Below are 26,016 nucleotides of genomic sequence, written 5' to 3'. Positions count from 1 at the left end.
GGTGGGATGTGGAAACAAGGTAGACTGAGGATCCCAGCCAGGGCTTGGAACCAAAGTGAGTCTGTCTGCCTGGTGGTCCACAGCAAAGGCACAGAGTGAGCCCCTCCCACTGCATCTGAAAAGCAGCTTCCTGACCTGGGAAATGTGTGCCTGTTAGAACAACTGAAGACTAAGGGATGTTGTGCCACCTCATTTGTCTTGGGTAGCCTGGCTTCAGGGTGGCCAGACAGAGGTGGCTGGGGACTACTGACGCCCACAGGCACAAGCTCACTGAGTCAGGAGCAGACACATGTCCCTGTTCTCGATGTCAAGTACTAACTGGATGAGAAACAGGAAGAAATCCTTAGTTTGTTTTAGGTGTTAGAAGGGACAGCTGGAAGAGATTAGAAGGAGGTGTTAGGTTAACAGCAACTGATGTTCCTTCTACCCTAGTAATTTGACAATTTTGCCAGCAAAGTAGGACCAGCTGGCAGGCACACAGGAGCGGCCACTAGCACAGACTATGTGAAACCACTTTTTTTTTTTTTTTTTTTGAGACAGGGTTTTGCTCTGTTGCCCAGGCTGGAGTGCAGTGGCACAATCATGGCTTACTGCAGCCTCGACCTCCTGGGCTCAAGCAATCCTCCTGCCTGACTCAGCCTCCTGAGTAGCTGGACTACAGGCGGTGCCACCATGGTTGGCTAATTTTCATATTTTTTGTGGAGGCAAGGTCTCGCACTATTGCCCAGACTGGTCTCAAACTCCTAGGCTGAAGTGATCCTCCTGACTTGACCTCCCAAAGTGTTGAGGTTACAGGTGTGGGCCACAGTGCCTAGCCACAGGAAACCACTACTAAGTTGTCCAGCTTGCCTGAGCCCCCTCACCAATGTCTGTTCTCATGGTGTTTTTGTTAATGCAGAAAAGTAGGAAGTTTTGGATTACAGCTTATTTTGAAATGCCACAGAGAGAATTTTTTAAGTGGCGTCTTCTAGGTTTAGACAGGTGTAAAGCTGTATGAAGCCCCATGCCTCTGTATAGTGTCTACTGTGGGAAAAGAGGACTTGCTGTGTGAGCGCAGCTCTGCCAGGACATGGGCAGTCTTGGTTCAGGCCTGGCTGGGCTGGGTGCAGGACCATGAGGCCCCTGGCAGACATCACAGCACAAACCCCAAGAGATCACTTCAGGGAGGAGGACATGGCAGGACAGCACTGGAGGGGTGAGCAGGCCCTGTTCCAAGCAAGGGGAGGCAGCCCCAGCTCCAAGGGCTCCAGTGATCACGGGCACACTGGTCTCTGCTTGGCCTGAGCCTGCATGCTGGGGCCGGTTGCTCTGCCCACGAGTGGTGACTGCAGGTCAGCTCTGCACTGTCTCCAAATGAGACAAGATGAAGGTGCTGAGACTGCTGCACTCGGCCTCACCCTGAAGACTGGCCCGGAATCAGTCATTTCTCAAGCCTACGGGACAGAGACAGACCATCAAACACCCTACACTTGCCATGAGGTCAGTTCACTCAATCCCGATGCTGATAATACTCCGTGGACTCGGGATCTGCGAACGGGTTAGTTGGGAGTCTGGTGGCATCCCAGCTTGGCAACTTCCTTTTAGCCCTTGAGTCCTGCCCACAGAGGTCCTGTTCTGAACGCTGCAATGGTGACGTTCACACTAAGGGTAGGCCATGGTGGGGTAAACGAAGATTATTCAATAGTCCATATCTAGAACCAACACCTCAGTTTTTTTACTTTAGAAGTTCTATTCCAAATGAAAATGACCAAAGAATCCCTGATGTAAGAACCGCATGTCTCACTGTGGCTGACCCACAGATTTTCATAGGAGAAAAGAGAAACCGGGCCTCACCTCCATACCTAGATCCATCCGCGGTGATGGCATTGACAGAGAGGTTGGTGTGGATGTAGCCGGGGCTGATGACGGTCACCTCAATTTCATACTGTTCCATTTCAGCGCGCAGACAGTCAAAGAAAGCCTGGGTTGCATGTTTGGAGGCTGCGTCTACACGTGTGGACGGAGAGGCAGGGGAGTGAGTGCGCCGGGGTGGGCATGGCCTGGTACCCAACTATTCACCACCATTCACACTCTCTGTTCTCAAAACCTGGTTTTACTTGTGATCAGGTCTTGCTATGTTGCCTAGGCTGGACTCCAACTCCTGAGCTCATGTGATCCTCCCGCCTCAGCTGGGACTGCAGCTTTAAAACCTGGTTTTATAATTTAAGGTTACAGTATTATAACAATGTTCATTTCCTGACTTTGAGAAGTGTACTGTGCCCTTGTTCTTAGGAAACACACTGAAATAGGAGTAAACGAGCATCATGTCTCCAGTTTCCTTTCGAATGGTTCAGGAAAAAAATTATAAGCTATATATACATACAGTTTTATATGTATTATAAATGGTATATATGCATATACACAGAGAGGGAGTATGATAAAGGAAATAAGGTAAAAAGGTTATTAGGGAATCTGCATGAAGCGTGCATGGGAGTGATTTGTGCTGTTCCTGCAACTTTAAGTCTGAAGTTATTCCAAGTTAAAAGTTAAAAAAAAACAAAAACAAAAAAACTGAATGCCTACTGGGTAAAACATTCAAATAGTATATAAAAGGGCAGAAAGAAAGAAAGAAAGAAAGAAAGAAAGAAAGAAAGAAAGAAAGAAAGAAAGAAAGAAAGAAAGAGAGAGAGAGAGAGAGAGAGAGAGAGAGAGAGAAAGAAAAGAAAGGAAGAAAGAGAGAAAGAAAGAAAGAAAGAAAGAGAAAGAAAGAAAGAAAGAAAGAAAGAAAGAAAGAAAGAAAGAAAGAAAGAAAGAAAGAAAAGAAAGGAAGAAAGAAAGAGAGAAAGAAAGAAAGAAAGAAAGAAAGAAAGAAAGAAAGAAAGAAAGAAAGAAAGACAGTCCTCCTGTCTTCCAAATTCCAATCCTAGAGATAATCAGTGCTAACAGTTTCCCAGGATTTTTGTATAATTCTGTTTTGCGTTTTTAGAGAAGACATCTTCTCTGTCACCCAGGCTGGAGAAGAGCTGTGATCACAGGATTATAGCTCTTTGCAGCCTCGACCTCCTGGCCTCAAGCAATCCTCCCACCTCACCCTCCCAGAGCGATGGGATTATAGGAGTAAGCAGCCATGCCCAGTGATTTATTTCTTTAATATATCCTACGTATAGCCATGTGATTGTACACATTTTCCATAAAATATATATATACATCTTTTAATACAGAAATGAACTCTTACCTATTCTACTGTTCCTGCAAGTAGCTTTCTTCACCTGGTGGCAGGCCGGACAGCTCCCATGCTGGCCCCGCAGACCTGCCATGTAGCTCTGGCTGCCTAGTCCTCCCCAGTGAGTTACCAGGTGACAGAACTGGCCCCATCAGTGGGCCTTCATGGGTGTAAAAAATTCAGGCCTGCCTTCTTATGTATCTCATTTTGACAAATATCCAGGCAGTGGCTTTTCATCTAGAAGAGCTACAGAGCTTACTCCACCTGCAAGAAACAGCTGTGTCTGCCCTCGAGCAAGGGCTTCACAACCCAGTAAAAAGGTGCTCTGAATGGGAACACAGTGACCCTATAATGACATTCCTGGGAAACATACCAGCGTCTCCACAGTAAATCAGTTTCCTCCAATTCAGAATTGTAAATGTTTTAGCCTTAGGAAAGAAGGGGCATCCGTCAGCTAAGGAAACAGGAAGGGAGAAAGCAAGGAAGTGTCGCAGCAAGTCACATGAGGCAGTTCAGTAGCGTCTGAGCTTGCTGCAGTGCCTTGCTGGGCCTGCTCCGTTGGTTTGGGGCACAGTTGCTGGGGGCTGGATGGATTGGCTGTGGGTGGATGGAGAAGACTGCCCCTATCAGCCATGATTCCAAGAGTACAGCCCAGGCTTGGGGACAGGGAAGAGTGGGTTATCCTGTAAGTCCCCAAAATAGAAGGCTACACTCTTGACAGCTGGTTCTCCCCAGAGCTCTCAGGCTGTGAGTTCTCAGCCAGGCTGTGCTGACCTCGTCACTGTCCACATCACTTGCCCTGCCAGTGTGCAGCCCAGTACTAAGCACGCTGCGTGGATCACGTGACTTGGTCTTCGCTGTAGCCGCGTGAGAGAGAGAATGCCGTTCTCCCCATTTTATAGGTGAGAAGGCTGTTACTTATCTGGGTTAACCAACTTGCCCAAGAGGCACTCCATATTCAGCCTGGTCATTATAAAGCTGAATATGGAGACCAATCATTGTACGCCTTACTGCAGTCAGCAGGCCAAACAGACAACAAAAATCAGTGGTATTATTATAAATCAAAGTAAAACTTGAAAATAATTTAGTATAAAGGACTCCAGCTGGGCGCAGTGGCTCACGCCTGTAATCCCAGCACTTTGGGAGGCTGAGGTGGGCGGATCACTTGAGGTCAGGAGTTTGAGATTAGCCTGGCCAACACGTGAAACCCTGTCTCTACCAACAATACAAAAGCTAGCCAGGTGTGGTGGCACGTGCCTGTAATCCCAGCTACTCAGGAGGCTGAGGCAGGAGAATCACTTGAACCCGGGAGGCGGAGGTTGCAGTGAGCCGAGATTGCACCACTTCATTCCAGCCTGGGCAACAAGAGTGAAACTCTGTCTCAAAAACAAAACAAAACAAAACAAAACAAAACAAAACAAAACAAAACAAAACAAAACAAACAAACCCTTTACCCTGATTTACCCATTCTTAACATTTTAACTCATTTGCTTTATTAGTTATGATTCTATATATACTATTTTTTTTCCTGCACCATTTGAGAAGCCTTAGATGGTGTCCTATCCAAAGTTGAAAGAGAGTATTAATAAACAGGGAAAGCTGTATGTACAAGCATGTATGATGATTGTAAATCTCACTAATATGTAAGGAAACAGGATCAGAATAGTTAAGTAATGTGTCCAAGAAAATACAACCAGATTTTCTGGTTGTATACCAGAGCCAAAAGGTACAGCTGGGATCCAGATCTTGGAAGAAAGAATAAATTATGTTACACTCCCAGTTCACAGGTGGCCATATAGTGTCATGGACCTGGATGTTTGTGGCTGCCCTTGCAAAGTGCTGCAGCAGCTCAGATTTCCCTGCCTTTGCTGACCAGGCTGTGGCTGGGTCTAGCCTTTGGGTGGCTGAGAGGAGATAAGGCAGTATTTCCTTTCAGGAGGTGATGCAAAGAAAGGACAGTTTGTGAAATTACCTTACAACCCTTTTTATTGAAACCCTCCCATTGAGTGCCCCAAGATATAAATATTTGAGAATGTTCTACATAGCACACTGCTGCTAATGGTCAAAGACCGGGGGGAAAAAAAATCCTCAAGTGTCCAGGAAAATGGCTAAATCAATTATGTCACATGCATTCAGTGGACTACTATATTGAAAGGATGAGGTAAATCCATACATGCTGATGTAGAAAGATACGTTGTTAAGTGGGATTAACAAGCTACAAAGCAATATGAATAATAATGCCATCCCATTTTTGCATGTTTGAATTACATGTAAGAAAAATTGTGGAGGCATATGCCCCAAAGTGATGGCATGGTTATATCTGTGGGACAAGCTAATAATCGTAACAGTAGGGGTGGCTAGCACATGCCTAGTGCTTAGTGCCTGGCGCAGCTCCAAGCACTGTGCTCACAGCAGTCCTCTGGGCTAAGACTGAGGCTGTCTCCATTTACACTTGAGGGCAGGGCACAGAGAAGTGGGGATACTTGCCCAAGGTCACACAGGGGACAAAAAGTAGAGTTGGGATTTGATCCCAGACATGTGGCTCTGGAGAACACATTCTAAAGTGCCTTTGCATTCTGGATAGTTTATTTCTACAGTGTCTAAATTCTAGATAGTAAATGTGTTACTTTTATAATCAGGAAAAAACCAAAAAGCAGAGCATTTTGTGGGAGAGAGCAGTACTCACATGCTGATCGAAAAGGAATGCTGATCTTGCCCTGGATGCTGCTGATGGCGACAATGTGGCCTTGCCTCCTCTTGATCATGGAGGGCAGGAGTGCTGAGGACAGAGGCAGAGGCTTAGACAAGCACCCTACTTCCAGTCATTGCATGTGATGCTGATGGAAGGCGACTGTGCTTTTGATATTTAGTCAGAGTAAGGGAGAACGGTGAAAAACCCTTAGGGTGGAGGACTATGTTGGAACTCCTAGTCTCCTATGCTCAGCAGAGTGCCAGCAGGCGGGCAGGAGAGAGGAGAGAGGCAAGGAAACAGGGACGGAGGTCACTGCAAATGGTTAGCTCAGTTCCCTTTTCCTGCTGGAGCCTCTCCCCTGGACTGAAATCCGTGGTGGGACATAAAAATATCCCCACCCTGTAGGGGTTTGCAGACACCATGAAAAAGACATGTAGGTAATGCTGCACAAATGTGGCCATCACTAAAGAGAACATCTTGATTGGAAGCTATAAAGCAAAATACTCAAACTGTGACAATAACACCTAACACCCACTCCAGGGCAATAGAGAGGATGGAGATAGGGAACGTTTAGCTGGAAAGGATCCGAGTGAAGTAAAAAGAATGCCAACATATCACTTATCACTGCTCTTTTCTCAAGACTGTTACCTTTTGTTAGAGCAACTGGGCCAAAGTAGTTTGTCTCCATGACCCTCTTGTCCACATCCACTGTGGTGTCCATGATGGTACCACGGTAGCTGATCCCAGCATTGTTGACAAGTATGTCCACATAGCCAAAGCACTGCAGGATCTCAGCTGCTGCTGCAACTACGGCCCCAGGGTCTGTGAGGTCGAAGGTCACCAAGTAAGGCTTGTGTGTCTGCACCTGGTCAAATACAACAGACACCAAATTCACTTTCTGAGTGGCAGGCCATCCGAGCTATGTGTCCCACAGATCACTTAGGCTCAAAACAATAACATAACTTTATACTTTAAGGAAGTAGAAAAAGAATAGCAAACTAAACCCAAAACCAGCAGAGGAAGGAAATATTATAGTAAAGATTAGAACAGAGACAAACAAACAGAATACAGAAAAACAATAAAAATCAATGAAACCAAAAGTTGGTTCTTTCAAAAGATCAACGAAGTTGAGAAAGCATTAACGAGACTGACAAGGAAAAATCAGAAGACACAAATAACTAAAATCAGAAATGAAAGTGGGACCACCAACTTTACAGAAATGATAACACATGATAAAAAACATTATAAAGATTATGAAAAATGGTATAAAAGAATATTATGAACAATTATTTGCCAACAAGTTAGAAAAACTAGAATAAATGGATAAATTCCTTAAAAAACACAAATAACCTAAACTGACTCAAAAAGAAATAAAAAAATTTCAGGAGACTTATAACAGATAAAGAGATTGGATCAGCAATCAAAACCTCCCAACAAAGAAAAGTCCTGGACCGGATGGCTTCACTGGTGAATTCTGCCAAACATTTAAAGGAGAATTAACACCAGTTCTTCTCGTACTCTTCTAGAAAACTGAACAGGAGAAAACACTTCCTAATTCAGTCTGAGGCCAACATTACTTTGATACTAAAGCCAGATTAAAGACATCACAAGAAAATTATAGAGCAATATCTCTTATGAATATAGATGCAAAAATCTTCAACAAAATACCAGCAAATTGAATTTAACAGCATATTAAAAGGATTATTCACCACGACCAAGTGGGATTTATCCTAGGAATACAAGCAAGATTGGTTCAACATAGGAAAATCAATCATGGCCAGGTACAGTGGCTCATGCCTGTAATCCCCAGCACTTTGGGTGGCTGAGGAGGGAGGCTCACTTGAGCCCAGGAGTTCGAGGCCAGCCTGGGCAACATGGCAAGACCCTGTCTCTTTAAATTAAAAAAAAGAAAACTGGCCGGGGGCGGTGGCTCATGCCTATAATCCTAGCACTTTGGGAGGCTGAGGCGGGTGGATCACCTAAGGTCAGGAGTTCGAGACCAGCCTGACCAACATGGAGAAACCCCGTCTCTACTAAAAATACAAAATTAGCTGGGCATGGAGGCATATGCCTGCACTCCCAGCTACTCGGGAGGCTGAGGCAGGAGAATCACTTGAACCTGGGAGGCGGAGGTTGTGGTGAGCTGAGATCATGCCACTGCACTCCAGCCTGGGTAATAAGAGCCAAAACTCCTTCTCAAAAAAAGAAAGAAAAAAAAGAAAATTGAACGTTATACCACATTAATAGAATGAAGAAAAAAAAACCCACTTGATCATCTCAATTGATGCAGAGAAGAGATCTGACAAAATTTAACACCCTTTCATGGTAAACATACTCAATAAACTAGGAATAGACCAGAAATTCCTCAACACAGCACAGGGTGTTTGTGAAAAACCCACGGATAACATACTCAGTGGAAAAAAATGGAAAGCCTTCCTCTAAGATCAGGAACAAGATAGGATGCCTGCTTTCGCAACGGCTACTCAACACCGTACTGGAAGTGCTAACCAGAACAATTAGACAAGAAAAAATGACCCAATTTGGAAAGGAAAAAGTAAAACTATCTCTGTTTGCAGATGGCATGATTCTATATACAGGAAATTCCAATACATCCACAAAAAGCTAGTAAGAGTTAATTAACAAATCGAGCAAAGTGGCAAGGTACAAGAGCAACATCCAAAAATCAGCTGTGTTTCTATATACAAACAATGAATAATCTGAAAAGGGAATCAGGAAAGCAATTCTATTTATAATAGCAGTTTAGAAAATTAAATATGCTATGGTTTGAATGTGTCTCCCAAAACCCGTGTGTTAGAAACTTAATCCCCAATGCAACAGTGTTGAGAGCTGGGAACTTCATGAATGGATTAATGCTGTTATTGTGGGAGCTTCCTTCTCAAAGGATAAATTCAGCCCTTTTCCCTCTTTCTCGCCCACGTGATGCCTTCCTACATGTTATGACGTGGCAAGAAGGCCCCTGCCAGACACCAGACCCTTGCCAGATGCCGGCTCCTCAAACTTGGATTTCTCTGTCTCCAGACTTTGAAAACTAGATTTCTTTAAAAATTACTCAGTCTGGTTAGGCGCAGTGGCTCACGCCTATAATCCTGGCACTTTGGGAGGGCAAAGTGGGCAGATCAGTTGAGGCCTGGAGTTCGAGACCAGCCTGGGTAACATAGCAGGACCCTGTCCCTACAAAAAATGAAAAAATTAACCCTGTACAGTGGCGTGTGCCTGTAGTCCCAGCTACTCAGGAGGCTGAGGCAGAGGATTGCTTGAGTCTGGGATTTTCAGGCTGCAGTGAGCCATGATTGCACTCGTGAACTCTAGCCTAGATGACAGAGCAAGACTATGTCTCTAAAAATAATAATAAAATAAAAATAAAAATCACCCAGCCTCTGCTATTGTTACAGCAACATAAAACAGACTAAGATAAACACTTGGCAATAATCTAAGGAGGTGAAAGACTGTACACTGAAGACCGTAAAACACTGCTGACAGAAATTAAAGAAGACATAAGTTCACAGAAAGACATCCTACATTCATGGATTGGAAGACCGTGTTGTTAATGTGAGAGTACTACCCAAAGTGATCAATAGACTCGATGTTATTCCTGTCAAAATCCCACTGGCAGTTTTTGCAGAAATAGAAAAAAAAAATCCTAAAATTCATATGGGATGACAATGGGCCCTGAATAGCCAAAACACTCCTGAAAAAGGACAGCTGGAGGACTCACACTTCCTCACTCCAAAAGCTGTACAAAGCTACAGCAATTAAAACAGTATGGGTCCTTCCCCTCCTCCTCCCCCTTGCCTCCCCCTTCCTACCCTCATGCTCCATCCCTCCCCCTAAGGGGGAGACAAACCCGTATGGTATGACATAAGACAGACATATAGACTGACTGAATAGAACAAGGAACCGAGAAATATACACTTCAAATGTATAATCAATTGATTTTTGTAAGGATGCCCATTCAATGAGGAAAGACGGTCTTCAACAAATGGTGCTGGAAAAAGGAGATAACCACATGCAAAAGAATGAAACTGGACTCTTACCTAATACCATTTATAAAAATTAACTCAAATGGATCAGTCACCTAAATGTAAGATTTAAAACTATAAAAGTTGGCTGGGCACGGTGGCTCATGCCTGCAATCTCAGCACTGTGGGAGGGTGAGGCAGGCGGATTATGAGGTCAAGAGATTGAGACCATCCTGGCCAACATGGTGAAACCCCATCTCTACTAAAAACACAAAAATGAGCTGGGTGTGATGGTGCATGCCTGTAGTCCCAGCTATTTGGGAGGCTGAGGCAGGAGAATCACTTGAACCCAGGGGCGGAGATTGCAGTGAGCTGAGATTGGGACATTGTACTCCAGCCTGGGTGACAGAGCGAGACTCTGTCTCCAAAAAAACCTTTTAAAGTTATCACCATCTCCTACTCCCACCCAATGAGTAGAGCTTAGCCAGGTGAAAGGGAAGGGAGAAAAGAGATCTTTCTCTAGCCAGTAGGGGCATCGGGATGTAAACCACCAGACAGTTCTCCCTCCCCATGCAGCGGGCCCGATTCGCTATGGAGACCTGCTGCCTTCCCTGGGACAGTGTGACACATGGATGTCCTGTAACTCAGCAGTCCAGGAGTGGACCTCTATCTCCTCAGTGCCTACAGAAGAGGGCCTGCACTCCTTCCCCATGGAAAGCATGCCCGTGGCTCACCTTGGTGGCATGAGAAGCGGTGAGTTCTCTGATGAGCTCTTCGAGGGCCCCACCATTCCGGCCACAGAGCACCAGCTTAGCACCAGCAGCGTAGAAGACTTTTGCACATTCTAAGGGAAGAGAAAAGAGCCCTGACAGCCATTCTTCCCCAGCGCCGTTCAGTGTAAATTCACCCAGTGTTGCTGTTTGCTGCTTCACACCCTTGACATGTCTGTGTTGGCCCCTGCTTGTGGCCCAGCATGGAGCTGGGAGCTAGGGTCCAGTGCAGGGCTCACACCCAGTGCTACAGACATCCACCGGGCAAAAAGAAAGGCAGGCCGAGGTGGACAGATGTGTTAAGTATCATGCTCAGAACGCCCCATGATACTCCTGTTCACCTGGATCAGCTGTGAGCATCACCTATCTTCACAGCTGAGGGAGCTCAGCAAGGTCACTTAGGCAGAGGCTTGTCCTGATTGACAAGGACAGTCAGGGCCAGCTATTATGGTGCTGTGCCCTGCCAAGGCTGTGTGGTGGCACTACCCAGGCACAGCTCTCCTGGAACTACTCACACAGTCCTGTAGAAAAGCTGGGGCAGAGGACCGAGGCCCTTCCCAGGTCTGATGGGCTGTTTCCGAGGGAGTGCTTGAGGCAGAAGGAGCAGACTGCCTTGAGGGGCCACAGGCAGATGGAGCTGGGACAGAAGGTGGAGGGTCTAATAGCCTCACTGGCTGGGGAGGGGTCAAGGCAGTGCACGCAAGTACCTGCCACACGCAGGACTATTAAGGATGCCTGCCTTTGAAAAGGCTCAGTCCTGCTGGGCGGGAGGGAGTGGGGACACTGGAGGAAAGCAGACTCTACCAAGCCCGCTGCACTATTTCAGGGGACAACCTGTGAGGACTTCAACTAAGACCACAGCAGGGACAGTCCAAAGCTAGCCAGACACGTGGTCTATATCCTTTTGGTGGCAAGAAACAGAAACTAAACTCACACTGGGGCAAAGCAAAAAGAGAATTTGCCAGAGGGATTGTGGGGAAGTTCAAGAATGGAGAGGAGAGCCGGATGGCCAAAACCTAGGAAGGACCCAAGTGCTGGCTGCCCGGGTGCTCTCACACGTGGGCAGGCCCCAGAGCTCACATGCACGGTTTTGTCTTGTCTCTTTCCAGCTCCGATCAAATCCCAGGGAAGGCCATGATCAGCCCTGAGTGGGGGTAATCACAGGTAATTCTCCTGTGGCTAAGCAGGAGAGCCTGACAAAAAAATCCCCTGGACACAGGAGGGTAAACCACCAGAACTGGGGATGGGGGACTAGTCTGTGGGGAGTCAGAAAGGAAACGGAGTGATGGCAGGAGGGGAGGCAGAGAGGGTGGTGGTGTTGCTTCTTGCTTACCCTCCCCTGCAACATATCCTATATAAATGTTCAGGCCGGGCGCGGTGGCTCAAGCCTGTAATCCCAGCACTTTGGGAGGCCGAGACGGGCGGATCACGAGGTCAGGAGATCGAGACCATCCTGGCTAACACGGTGAAACCCCGTCTCTACTAAAAATACAAAAAACTTAGCCGGGCGAGGTGGCAGGCGCCTGTAGTCCCAGCTACTCGGGAGGCTGAGGCAGGAGAATGGCGTAAACCCGGGAGGCGGAGCTTGCGGTGAGCTGAGATCCAGCCACTGCACTCCAGCCTGGGTGACAGAGCGAGACTCCGTCTCAAAAAAAAAAAAATAAAATAAAATAAATAAATAAATAAATAAATAAATGTTCAGTGCCCCGAAAACGTCCATACAGCTTATGAAAAGCAGGACAGCCCAGCAGCCAAGAGAATGGACTTGAGCTAGACTTCCAACTCCGGTTAGAACTTGTTTGTTTCTGACTTTCCTCTTATTTAGGACGCTTTTTATCTATCAAGCACAGTAGTAAGAGATTACCTGCCTTAACTCATTCAGCCCCTGGGGGTGTGACTGTGAGACTGAAATGAGTTAAGGCAGGAATCTCTTACCACAGTGTTAGATAAACAGCACCTGCAGTGTCAATTGTCATTTTTGTATTTCTATTTATTAAAAAAAAAATTTTTTTTTTAGAGACAGGGTCTTACTCTGTTGCTCCGGCTGGAGTGCAGTGGCACAATGATAGTTTACCGCAGCCTCGAACTCCTGTCCTCACCTGAGGCGTCTCCCTGAAGTGCTCACCAGCAGATCTGCACAGGACACCTTGGCCCCTGGCTGACCCTGACCTGACACCAGTGAGCCACTGACTTGGTTCTAGATGGAATCTTAAGAGGCCCAGGTGATTAGGTGGCGCCCTAGCTCCTGGTTCATGGAAGGGAATGGCCTTTGCAGGCTAGTTCCATCTCTAGGAGCCATGTGGTGAGGGGCCAATGCTGCAGGCTTGGAGGATCAGGGCTGCCACCTCCTCATCTGGAAAGGAAAGGTCAGAGGGGCAGGCGGTGTGTACTGGTCTGAACAGGCCTGCCCTTAGAGAAGTGTCCAATTTCCTTAAAGCTAGATGTGTTCCAAACAGGGGAGGAGAAGAAACTCCAGCATCCTTCAGGACCAGGGGTCCTGAGAGGCCTGAGGGAAGGCTCCCTGATGTCTGTCTCATGGTGTGAAGCCTCCCTGTGCTCCACAGCTTCTTGTTCAGCTCCCTACACAGCATTTGCTCACCCCACGGGCGCCTCTCCACACATCCGACAGTCTTTGGGAAAGAGGTGTTAAGTAGACTCAATCTAGACACACCATCTTCTTTGAAGGAGATGAGGTTGGTGTGTTCCTTGGCTCATCCCGACAAAGGGTGGAAGCCCAGAGAAAGCACCCACCGTGGGTAGTGAGGCCTGGTCCCAGCGCCCCAAGCCTGCCTGCCCTGGTCCTCTTCTCAGCAGAGCAGCAAAGCCCCTACAGGAATGAGGCGGGTGGTGGCTGCACTCCAAGCCAGATGCCAGCATTCCTGAGGCTAGAACTGTTCATCCGGTTTAGAAATCATTCCCAAAGGCTAGGAACCTTGGGTCCTGCTGGCTGCCTCACCCCATTTGGTCTTGTCCTGACCAATACATAGGACATTTGTGAGGTGCCACCAAAGGGTGCAGACACAGAACCCTGCAAAGGTGGGAGTCCCGCTGGAGTCTAAACTGCTTTGGGGAATTGACTGCCTCAATTCTGTTTGAGTTTTGCTTCCGAGCAAAGCTAAAAAGAGAGGAAATGAAAGTTTGTGTAGGGAGTGACAGAAATGAAAACAACAGATTGGAAGGATTCCATTTTCATTTATTGAAAAGCTAATACTGGAAGGTTGGAGGGTCCAAGGAAAACAGCTCCAAGGTACATACGTGAAGGGCTGCAGATGACTATCCAGTGCCGCTGGCACGCCTAGCTGGAAATCAAAAGAGCTGTGCACGGCCCTGTGGCTAAAGCTGGAGGAAGCAGATATCCAGAATGTTCTGTTCCTTTAGTCAGTGGTCCCACACTATTCTACAAGGACAAGCTCAAGAGGCTTAAATACACAAAACAAGAGACAAGATAGGAGAAATACGAAAAACCGAAGACTCATTGCATAACTCCAAACCTTCCGAGTGGCTGACACAGCAGGCAGAGCCACTGAGGACAACATAGCTCTGCCTCCTCACAGAAGCAAGGCAATAGCAGCACGTCCTTGGTGGCATCAACAGTGGCTGTACTTGACATGGCCGGTTAAGAATCTGCTCTACTTTATCTGGATGGAGGAACTCCTGTTCCCAAAAAGTAAAATGGGGCAGAATACAAGCAGTGACTGGAATCCAGGAAGGGCCTGACATCTTATGATACACAGACAGGTCTGGTGACCTCCGTGACATTTTCTGTTCCCTTCATAGTCTTGGTGTCAGGAGAGGAGATGCAGACGGAAGAGGACAGCTTGTTTCTCAAACATCCACGGATGGGAGCACCTGCGACCCAGAGCTCCACCTCTGCCAGCCCTCAAATGCTCTTCAAGGACTTTCACAAAATGCTTCTCTTTGAGCTCAAGAGAAGTGGCTGCTGACCACCCTATATATAGCAACTGAGTAAGGTCAGAGGACTGACGATGGCAAAGGGCCTGCAGACAGCTGTCCCTGCAAAGGTCTGGCTATCCAATGACAGACACGGTATTTACCCCTGGAGACCTCACCTAACATCCACGGTGGTGCATAAATGAATCCATACTCCCTAAAGCCTTCCCAGGCCACCCCTGGCCAACTGCAAGCCACTTCCACCACAAAGACCCATCCGCTTCTCTGTGTTCATGCAACACCCAACTGTTTATAAGTCCCTGCGGGACCGTGCTTCTCCCACCTCTGGGCCTGTCTGGAATGTTCTGTCTACCAGCCCACCTATTCCTTTTACCCGGCCATCTCCCCTGCTGCAGCTTTGAGACTTGAGTTCTAGAGACAGAGATGTGGGTTTGACTCTTGGTTTTGTACTTTCTGGCTGGAAGTCCTAGTCATTCTTTCTCTGAATCTTAGCTGTGAGAAGTCAGTAAGATAATGCATGTAAAAATGCTTAGCACAAGCCAGCACATATACACGTGCCTTGTCGCCACTGGGCTGGTTTGGGAGCATATGTTACTGCAATGGCAATACAGTCAGATAAGTCCTTGCCTTTCTCCTTACAGCAGTCAACTGTGACCTCCTTCAAGGAAGGGACCCTGTCTTTCATCTGTTTGTTCTAGAACCTCACCCAGAGCCTCCCACTTAGCAGGCGCTCCATCAGCTCCAGCTGAGCTATCACCAACCAGAAGACATAGCAGCGGGTGGGTCACCACAATTCAGGGAACTCCTCAGCCTTCTTCCATGGAACTCAGCGTGAGCGTGGATGGTAGACGGTATGGTGTGTGCATGTGCAACATGCTAAGTCAATATACATGTGTGGCAAGAAAACAACGGAGCCCTGCAACTCAGAGGCTTCCAGAAATGGGAGAAGGGGGAACCCAGGTTTTGGCACTCCAGGCCAGGGTCCTGGTACACCATTCCTGAGACTTAGAAGCTCATGGTGCTCACTGGGTTGGAATGGACCTAGACTGGAGACCCTGGAACAGCTGAGGCACCATTTATCCTGTCTTTGACCTTGCCGAGACCATGCTGAGGGGACAGCTGGGGGCCTGGCCTGGGAAGGCAAGGCCCAGAGAAAGCGTGCACCAAAGCTGTGAACCGGAGGTCCCGGCTGAATCTAGGAAAGGACGTGTTTCATTTGGTCCTCATAGAGGTAAAAACACATTTTAAGTTAGCTGTCCGTATTTGGAAATTGGGAGATTTCACATAAAATTCCTACCTCAGCAAGCAGCTGGGGCTGAGCAGGGCTGCCCTGTGAGGGGCAGGCATCCCATCCCATCCCATCCCACCCCACCCCACCCCACCCCACCCCACCCCACCCCACCCCCGGGGCCAGGCTGCTTCTCTCGCGCTTGCCTCCCACGCTGACGCTGAGTCATTTCTCACTGTGCCTTGGCTCCTGCTTTTCCCACTTGGACCAAGGACAGTGCCATCCAGCCCACTTCCCTCATCTGGACTTCTGCTGCCGCTCTGGGCATTTGCGCTGGTGGTCCCTGTGCAGCTGGGCCGCTCCCCATCGCTGGCTGACTTCCCCCCACCCCCTGGCAGCACTGCCTCCAGCACCCACCTTTGCCCAGCCCTGAGGTGGCGCCTGTGATCACCACCACGGCATGCCGCAGGTAGGCCTTCCCGCGCACCCACTGCAGCAGCCGGAAGAGGCCGAAGACGCCCAGGCAGCCGAACAGCAGGGGCAGGATGGCTGTGGAGGTGATGAAGTCCATGGCCCTCGCCTTTGGCGGATTCTTCCTGGGAGAACCAAAACCAAACACACCAGTGACAAAGTAGCAGAGCTCAGGGGACTTTCCTAGGCTCTTCCTCTCATCTGATATGAATCCTAGATCTCCCTCTGTGGACCCCAGGAAGTACTGACCCAGGCCCTGCACCCTCGGCTGACTGTTGAGCATTGTAGAACTTTCTCCCTCTTACTCAGTACTGACATGAGCGGACAGAAAAGCCACAGGCCTCATGCTGCCCCTCAGGGAACAAGCGGAGAATGCCATTCAGCCTAGGATGTAGTCACCCACAGTGTTACAGGAAGAGGTGGCGTGTCGGTACTCACCTGCCTCTCCTTCGGAAACCTGTGTTGGCCTTACCTCAAGTAACGCCTGTTTTCATTTTCACTCCCTGAATACTTGTGAAACTAGATAGGGGTTTTTTTGAGGAAAGGAAAAAGGAAATCGTACCAATTCTTATCCTCTTCAGAGCAGACACTCAGAGGATGGACGTTTCTGGGTGGAGCAGCCCCTAGATTGTTACAGGGAGGGCCACAGATGGACTTCTGACCACAGGCCTCGCAGACACCCAAAGGGGATTCAGTGCAGGGCCCTGCCCCAGGCACCAGCGTGGGCTCCGGCTGGTGAGCGTGTTGCCCTGCTGTGCCTGTGGCATGTTCCTGCCCAGCATTCCCCAGTGAGCCGTGAAATCCGCAGGCTGTGCGAGTGTCTGTGCAACAGTGTGCAGTTGATTCTTGGGAAATGTGTGTTTTTCCCCACCTGCCCTTATTTCCCCTGAACCTCCCCCATTCTTCCACATTCACTTGTCCCCCTGTGCCCAAAGCAGGAGATAAGAGGGGGACACAGGGTTAAAGGAAGGCCGAGGAGGAGCTGGTGAGGACCGTGGTGAGCACCATGTGCTGTCACTGGGAAGCCATGCCCTGGAAGGCCACTGGATGAGCGAGCCAGCGTCTGTGAGACAAAAGGCCCCCGACAGTCCACCTCCAGGGCTGTGGTTTACAAGCACAGCATCCTTCTGAGGAAGGAAGAGGCTGGAATCCAAGAAGAGAGTTCTGGCAAACCAGCCTGCAGCTCTAAATTATTCATCAGCTTGGAGCAATGATGTAAAACCCTCACTCACCTACTTAATATCCCATCTCAAGCCCACACATTAAAAAAAAAAAAAAAAAAAAAAAAAAAATTCTGCTTCCTTTCCTAAGAGGACATCAACTCTGGATGCCAGAGTGAGGCTAGGAACACTGTGGACTCCCAACACGCATCCATCTATGCACCCAGTCGCTTTGATCCTGAAGTTCATGTTCAGGGTGGCTGCCCTGATCTATACTAAACCGCCCCCTACAAGAGGATTCTACCGCAACTGGAACTGTCAAGTCAACTAGTTTAGCATTTACTTTTTCACCTGCTTTTCCAGATATGCCTGAATTCTTAACCACCGTAAAAAACAGCCCCATTCTCGGACTGTAAAAATGACAGTTTCCCACCAACCGCCACTCAATCCACTTCTGAAAACACCTCAGCTAGTATCTGCTGTGTGGACAAAGCTCCCTCTTGCCCTACACTATGCCAAGCCTCCGCTGGATGAACTGGGGATTAAAGTGGCATCTAAAACACCAAGCTCTTCACCCAGGCACTACTGGTAGCATCCCTGCCCCAAGAGGAAGCTCTGGCCAGGTGTTCTTGCCTGCAGGCTATGCTGGGTCCCAAGGACCCTTTGTCTGGAATCTGAGAAGTGCTCAGGAAAGGTGTAGGGTAGGCACCGAGGCCTGTGCCACTGCAGGGTTCTGTGGGTGCTGTCTGAAGTCCTGCACAGGACCAAGATCCTGAAAACAGGGAATGTGAGAGGGTTTCCCAGGGGAAGGAGGGATAGACAGTGGGAGGCAGGAATGGTTGCCAGTTTGTTGATACAGCTTTATCAGAAAATTATAGCAATTGACAAAAGGCAAGAGAAGGCTCGAGGTAAGGATAGCTTAAAACTTGCATATATTGGCCGGGCACGGTGGCTCAAGCCTGTAATCCCAGCACTTTGGGAGGCCGAGACGGGCGGATCACGAGGCCAGGAGATCGAGACCATCCTGGCTAACACAGTGAAACCCCGTCTCTACTAAAAAAATACAAAAAACTAGCCGGGCGAGGTGGCGGGCGCCTATAGTCCCAGCTACTCGGGAGGCTGAGGCAGGAGAATGACGTAAACCCGGGAGGCGGAGCTTGCAGTGAGCTGAGATCCGGCCACTGTACTCCAGCCCGGGCGACAGAGTGAGACTCCGTCTCAAAACCACTGCAATCACAGGTCTTTGTACCAGGTAGGTCTCAGGGTAGGACCACCCTGCCTCGTCCAGAATGGCCCAGGGCCCAGCCACTGCCCAGGATGAGCTTGAGGTACAAAAGGGGTAGGGGCCTCAGCTCAGGGAAGGATAGTAGGCCTCAGCCTCTGGGGCTGGGACCCGGAGCCCCACTAGGCGTGTTGGGTGGAAATCCCTCTGAACACTCCGCCATGGCCCCTGGAGGCCAAAGCCTATGACTTCCGCCCCATTTCAAACCGACGACCTGGGGCTGAGGCAGAACGCCACTGAGGTCATGGGGGTCAAGAGCCAAGTATGCAGTCTGTCGCTTCCCAAAACCCAGAGGCCACCTGAAAAACACTAACTGCAGCACAACAGTGGCAGTGCAGGGGTCATGAGGATGAACCCTCAAGCCAGCCTGGCTTGGGTGACACCCTGGCCCAGTCACTTGGCAGCCTGGCAAAGAGGCCTCACTGCCCTGGGCCTCAGTGTCCTCGCCTCTGAGCTGAAGTTATGAGAGGACCTCCCTCCTGGGTTTATTACGATGTTGGATGAATTCATCTGTGTGCACAGAGGGAACACAGCTGCCACCAGCATCATCATGATCACGACGACCTCAAAGTTCCTGGACCAGGACCTCCCCTCCCAGCAATCAGGCTCCCAAGGCTGTCTGAAGGGACCCCTGGCTCATTAAAGGAAGCTCATTAAATGTATTAAGTGTCCAATGTTGTTTAACTTCTATATCTTCATCAACCCTTCAGTTTAATCAAATTAACCAATAGGAAAAAGCTCCATCCACAACATTGGCAGAAGTCAGAAGTCAGGCTCTCGTGTCCCAAGTTTTGTGTTAGAAAATGTGGTTATCAAGGCCAGCAAAGCAGGAGAGAGCAGACAGGTACCAAAATGTCCCTCAACCCCGTTTTCACACCCAGGGAGGAGTAGGATGAAAATAAGCCAGCCCAGCAAGGCTCCCCAGTGGAAGATGATTAAAGCTCCCAACAAATTGTACTTTCATGCAACCTAATTAAAACTCAAGCCGGCAATCTATGACATGAAAAAAAGAGAAAACTACACACCGTCTTGTACACTTCTGGGATTCCTTGAGCACCTGACACATCATAGGCCAGCCTTGGTCTCCTGGCCCTGGGACCACTTTGCCTGAGGCAAACATGGCGCCGGGTGAATGGGATCCATCCTTGGCCCGGGCCGCTTTCTGTGGGGAGAGTGCATGTCTGCATTCAGTCTGGTAGGTTGCTATTGAATCAGAATGCAAAGTAAATTAAAAGCCAGTGCCAAGGCCAAACGCAGTGCCTCACGCCTGTAATTCCAGCACTTTGGGAGGCTGAGGTAGGGGGATCGCTTGAGCCCGGGAATTCAAGACCAGCCTGGGCAACATGGTGAAATCCCATCTCTGCAAAACATACAAGAACTAACCAGGTATGGCAGTACACGTCTGTAGTCCCAGCTTCTTGGGAGGCTGAGGTGGGAGGATTCCTTGAGCCTAGGAGGTTGAGGCTGCAGTGATCCAAGATTGCACCACTGCACTCCAGTCTGGGTGACACAGTGAGTCCCTGTCTCAAAAACAAACAAAAAACAAAATCCAGTGCCAACTCTCCCCTGCTAACAAAGAATGACCATGGTGGGAAAAGATACCCCAGAGCGAGCCGTTTATCTGAGAATCAGCTTCAATTCCAGCATAACTTTCCTGACTGGATGAAGTTGTTCATATTGATAATCCTGACTCCTTCCAGAGTTCTTCAAATTCTGAAAGCCCTCCTAACTGTTCTTCCACTCTGTGGGGCATGTGGCCACACGGCTGGGCCTGCTTGGGCTCTTAGAGACAGCTGCGCCAACACTTTCCTAGCTTGTCTTTGGAAGTGGGATGGCCAGGAGAGCTAGCCACGGAAAGCCCCACCACCTTGCCGTGGTGTCTAGGCCTTGCTACCAGCTAAAAGGACAGCTTCACGGTGGAAGAAAGGAACAGTGTTCTAGCTGGCCACATTTCCAGATTAGGAAGTACATCTACATAAAACAAGGTCAAAGGGAGGCCTGTTTTCTTTGAAAATGGCATACAAGAAGGATTTATATATATGTACAAACTTTAATATATTTATCAATCATGCATTTTATACCAAAATCCTTATTAACTGCTAGTTTCAGATAGATAGTCGGATCATGGACTCAGAAGGCAAGACTGATGGTATAAAAAGGGACTGGGAAACAATATCTGGCTCACGATTTTCAGCATTTGGAGATCAGCTTGTAGAAAGAAGGGGCAGAGTCTGTCCCGCACCACTGTGAGCCATGGCGGAAAGCAGGACAGAGACATGGGGAGAGAGAGTGAGGCCAGAAAAAGAAGGTGAGAGCCCCTCAAACAGAAACCATAGTGCACACGGCATCTGGAATCAGAGGGCACCACCTACACATGGAATGTGCACACTCACAGTCACACTCTTAGTCCTTGGGCAAGAGACCTGAAGCATGGTCTCGCACTGATGATGAGACTCACGAACTGGCGTGAGGAAGGGAGAGAGCTCAGGGGCTCACATATTAATGCTGTCTGCTTGTATTTTCATCCCTTGCCAGATCCATGAGCTCTAGACCCAGGTTAAAAGAGTGCAAAAGGGCCGGGCGTGGTGGCTCACGCCTGTAATCCCAGCACTTTGGAAGGCCGAGGCAGGCAGATCACGAGGTCAGGAGATCGAGACCATCCTGGCAAACACGGTGAAACCTCGTCTCTATTAAAAATACAAAAAATTAGCCGGGCGTGGTGGCGGGCGCCTGTAGTCCCAGCTACTCGGGAGGCTGAGGCAGGAGAATGGCGTGAACCCGGGAGGCGGAGCTTGCAGTGAGCCGTGATCGCACCACTGCACTCCAGGCTGGGCAACAGAGTGAGACTCCGTCTCAAAAAAAAAAAAAAAAAAAAAGAGTGCAAAGGTAGCAAAGTCCCTCTAAGGGTGAGTGTTCCTTGGGCCCTGGTAGCCAGAGTTCGGTGTTTCTCCCTGTGATTCTGCTGCTCCTTTACTTTCTGCTGAACCCACCACTGTTCTAACTCCCTCATATCCGTGCATGCAGCTCATCCACCCTTTAAGGGCTTCTGGAACCTCAAATTAGACATGAGACTATCACCAGGAAATCAACTCTGAGCACAAATGTCACCCTTTATGTCATCCATTCCATTCCTTCTACTTTGGCCAAAATTCTCCATTGCATTTCACAGACGGAATCCGTTCCTCAGATTCCTTTCTCTCAAGCATTTTTTTTTTTAAAGAACTGTTAATAAAAATAGGTTGTTGGAATCTACTCAGAAACCACACGTAGAAATTAAACTACTAACAGCCACATCTGAGAATCAAAGGAGGGGATCTCAAAACCCACCAAAGATTTTTCAAAAAGAACAATTTCAGGTCTGTAAGAAGGATTAGCCATGAAATAATTTGCCATGTTACACACAAGAAAATTGGGCTAAAGGGCAGAGAGGAGTTCCAATTGGAAGGCAAAACACTGAAATCACACGGCAAGGATTGGCTTAGTACCGCTAAAGCAGTTAGGATCCTGCTCCCACAAACCTGCACCTGCTCTTTTATTTTATAACCAATGGCCAGTTCTAATCAGCTGCTCTATTTAAGGTGACATAAACTATGGGTCGGGCTTATGACCCATATCTTGAAATATATCTGAAAGCTTCTGTCATTTTCAGAAAGTAAAGGCAGGGTCAAACTACTTTTTTTTTTTTTGGTCTCAAATGTCTGAGAAGCCACGTTAAGGGTGCCTTCGACTGGAGAAAAAAAAAAAGAACAATATCCTACCTCAGATGGCAGCTACTTTGCCAGTGGCGGGTCCTAGCGCCAGTGTCTTCTCTGGTCTTTTGACCTGGGCCAGAGGACACCTTCAGGTCAGCAAGCCCTCCCTGGAATGCCTGAACAAGCCACGGCAGAGTGGCCCGTGGGGTGTATTTTCAGAAGCCAGCCTTCAGCCCCTTGGTTTAAAAGAGTACAGGCTGGCTTTAGTAAAAATAAAACCAGAAGGAAGATTTCAGACCAGGCTCCTGAGTGTTCAATCCTGGGAAGAGCAGCCACATTGAAGTGAGCTCTGCTCTCCAGTAAGACGCCGAGCACATGCTTCCCAGCAATCCCATGTCGGGTGGGGGGGGGCGGGGAAAGGTGCCAAAGCCCAGCCCCGGGCCCTGTAATGTGATGGCACAGGAGTGCAGTGACAACGAGCAGGAGGCAGAGCCTGCGCCAAGTCTGCCTGTTCATTTTGGCCTAAAGCCCTGCTTATCAATTATAGCACTTACTACGGCTACCTAGGAACGTGGACACACACAATTTTGTTTTTTAATGTGTTTTTCTGTTTTTGTTTTTGTTTTTTTTTTGAGACGGAGTCTCACTCTGTTGCCCAGGCTGGAAAGCAGTGGTGTGATATTGGCTCACTGCAACCTCCACCTCCTGGGTTCAAGTGATTCTTCTGCCTCAGCCTCCCAAGCAGCTGGGACTACAGGTGCATGCCACCACACCTGGCTAATTTTTGTATTTTTAGTAGAGACGGGGTTTCACCATGTTGGCCAGGCTGGTCTCGAACTCCTAACCTCGTGATCTGCCTACCTCAGCCTCCCAAAGTGCTGGGATTACAGGCGTGAGCCACCATGTCTGGCCTTAATGTGCTTTTTAAAGTGAATTTAGATCAGGCGCAGTCACTCACACCTGTAATCTCACCACTTTGGGAGGCCAGGGTGGGTGGATTGCTTGAGCTCACAAGTTTGGGACCAGCCTGGGCAACATAGAGAAACCCCGTCTTTACCAAAAATTTAAAAATTAGCCAGGAGTGGTGGCACGCACCTGTAGTCCCAGCTACTTGGGAGGCTGAAGTGGGAGGACGGCTTGAACGCAGGAGGTGGAGATCGTGCCATTGCACTCCAGCCTGGGTGACAGAGTGAGACCCTGTCTCAAAAAAAAAAAAAAAAAAAAAGTGAATATAGTGTTGCTGGAAGACATTGGAATAATGTCACTCTCTTTCCTAGAAAACACACCAGAGGCCCAGGCCCCCCGCACCCGCCCCTGACAGAAACTGGACAAGGCACTGACTGTGGTGGTAAAGACGAGAAAGCACCACGTCAGCACGAGGGAGGGGGGACAAGACCACCGTGCTGCATAGTTGCTGTGCAACACAGGCAGATTCATTCACTACTTGAAACTAAGCACACTCACATCAGAATGGGGATGGTCGCTCCAATGGGAAAATGCATGGGAAAGCACTTTGTAAATGTGAAAATCTTGAACAACTGTGCTGTTGAATCATAAACTGACTGAAAAAAGGCAATTCCCCAGAGAGAATTTCAGAAACGTTCCAAGCAATAGCAGCCAAGCTGGCAGCTTTAAGGGCTTGTCATGTTTGAGTATGTTTGGTAGGAACACCAACCTTATTCCTCCACACCCACACCGGGGATCACCTCAGATCCTGGATGTCGTGCACTCATCCGCTCAACTACACTTCTCGAGTACCCTCTGGTACCAGGCACCGGTCTAGGGCTGGGGTGGAGGGCAATGAAAGAAGGAGAAAAGCTGTCTGACCTCATGGAGGCAGCCCCTATGGGAGACTGACAATACACAAAGAAACACAAAAATTAAATAATTGTGATAATGAAAGAAACAATCAATGTAAAACAACGCAGAGTAGTGGGCTGTCCGAAGTACAAGCCTTGCCTGAAGACTTCATTCAAAGTGAAAACAATTCAAACTGCTATGCTGGCCAAACACCGCACCTGGCCGAGGCCACTGCTGGTTTGTGACTCCTAAATCAGATTATTGTCTTTAAAAATTACATATAACAACAGCAATAAGACAGATAAGATGCCAACATAAATATGAGGTCAGAAATCTAGTTTAAAAGGAGATGCTAGAGCGTCAACTAGAGTATCTAAGAGGAACTATATACAGGCAGGCATCAGTTTCAGACTTAATTAAGCAAGGCCGGCCCAGTGGCTCATGCCTGTAATCCCAGCTACTCAGGAGGCTGAGGCAGGAGGACTGCTTGAGCCCAGGAGTTTGAGACCAGCCTGAGCAACACAGTGAGACCCCGTCTGTATAAAAAAAGTGAAAAAAGGGCCAGGCGTGGTGGCTCACGCCTGTAATCCCAGCACTTTGGGAGGCCGAGGCGGGCAGATCACAAGGTCAGGAGATCGAGACCACGGTGAAACCCCGTCTCTACTAAAAATACAAAAAATTAGCCGGGCGCGGTTGTGGGCGCCTGTAGTCCCAGCTACTCGGGAGGCTGAGGCAGGAGAATGGCGTGAACCCGGGAGGCGGAGCTTGCAGTGAGCCGAGATCGCGCCACTGCACTCCAGCCTGGGCGACAGAGCGAGACTCCGTCTCAAAAAAAAAAAAAATTAAAAAAAATAAAATAAAATAAAAAAATAAAAAAAGTGAAAAAAGTAGCCAGGTGTGGTGGCAAGCACCTGTAGTCCCAGCTACTCAGGAGGCTGAGGTGGGAGGATTGCCTGAGCCCAGGAGTTTGAGGTTATCGTAAGCTATGATGATGCCACTGCACTCCAGCCTAGGAGACAGAATGAGACCCTGTCTAAAAAACAAAAAAACAAAAAACAAAATGAAGCACAACAAATGACAATATCTACACTCACGATTGAGCACAGGCAGGTACGGTGGCTCATGCCTGTAATTTCAGCCCTTTAGGAGGCCAAGACGGGAGGATCATTTGAGCTCAGGAGCTTCAGACCAGCCTGGGCAACATGGTAAAACCCTGTCTCTACCAAAACTACAAAAATTAGCAGGGCGTGGTGGTGCACATCTGTGGTCCTAGCTACTTGGCAGGATGAGGTGGGAGGATCACCTGAGCCCCAGAAGTAGAGGCTGCAGTGAGCTGTGATCATGCCCTAAGGATGTGAAGCTTGGATATCAGTGAATCAACAAGACCCAGCCCCTGATGCCACCATGTGCGTGGACTAAGGCAGTGAGGAGAACAATCAGTAACAAACATTTAATTACCATGTGGCAAGGGCTACAAGGAGGCCACCTGATGCAATTTTAAGCACCTAGGTAATCTGGTCATTTGCATTGCTTTTCCATCCACTAAAATGCCTTGCAACATTTCATGGGATTTTCTTCATGGGGGCAATGAAGTGGGGACAGAAGAGACCGCATTATTAACACTTCACTGCAAGCAGACACTGGGAGATTTGTAGCAGGAAAAGAAACACAACAAAAGCAGTTTTACTTTCTGATATGCTTTTTAAAGTGAACTCAATTCACTGAAATAGAGTCGTCAGCATGAAGACTCAAAAAGTAAAATACACAGAACTGACAAAAACTCCAGAAGTAAACGTCCTCCTAGTGTCCTGACAATGTACCAAAGCC

At 48.4% G+C, this 26,016-nt stretch overlaps 1 protein-coding gene across 7 annotated transcripts in view; it reads right to left on the bottom strand.

The window, feature by feature from the left end:
- The window catches only part of LOC105493314 (dehydrogenase/reductase 7B), a 66,167-nt gene that overhangs the window by 3,726 nt on the left and 36,425 nt on the right, over positions 1–26,016 (bottom strand). For 3 of the 7 annotated variants that reach the window (XM_011760873.2, XM_011760878.3, XM_071082526.1), the window contains exons 2-6: positions 16,202–16,380; positions 10,609–10,718; positions 6,543–6,759; positions 5,889–5,981; positions 1,834–1,986 (exon numbers count right to left, since the gene is read on the bottom strand). In XM_011760873.2, the coding sequence (XP_011759175.1) occupies positions 1,834–1,986; positions 5,889–5,981; positions 6,543–6,759; positions 10,609–10,718; positions 16,202–16,380 (752 nt within the window). Of the gene's footprint in view, positions 1–1,833; positions 1,987–5,888; positions 5,982–6,542; positions 6,760–10,608; positions 10,719–16,201; positions 16,381–19,722; positions 21,370–22,455; positions 22,752–24,064; positions 24,243–26,016 lie in introns of those variants that run through there. The other 4 variants (XM_011760876.3, XM_011760877.2, XM_024796415.2 and 1 more) reach the window with 4 other exon arrangements.

The sequence above is a fragment of the Macaca nemestrina genome, chromosome 17 (assembly GCF_043159975.1).
Source record: "Macaca nemestrina isolate mMacNem1 chromosome 17, mMacNem.hap1, whole genome shotgun sequence".
Taxonomy (NCBI): Eukaryota; Metazoa; Chordata; class Mammalia; order Primates; family Cercopithecidae; genus Macaca; species Macaca nemestrina.
This window is presented reverse-complemented; position numbering and strand designations above follow the sequence as displayed.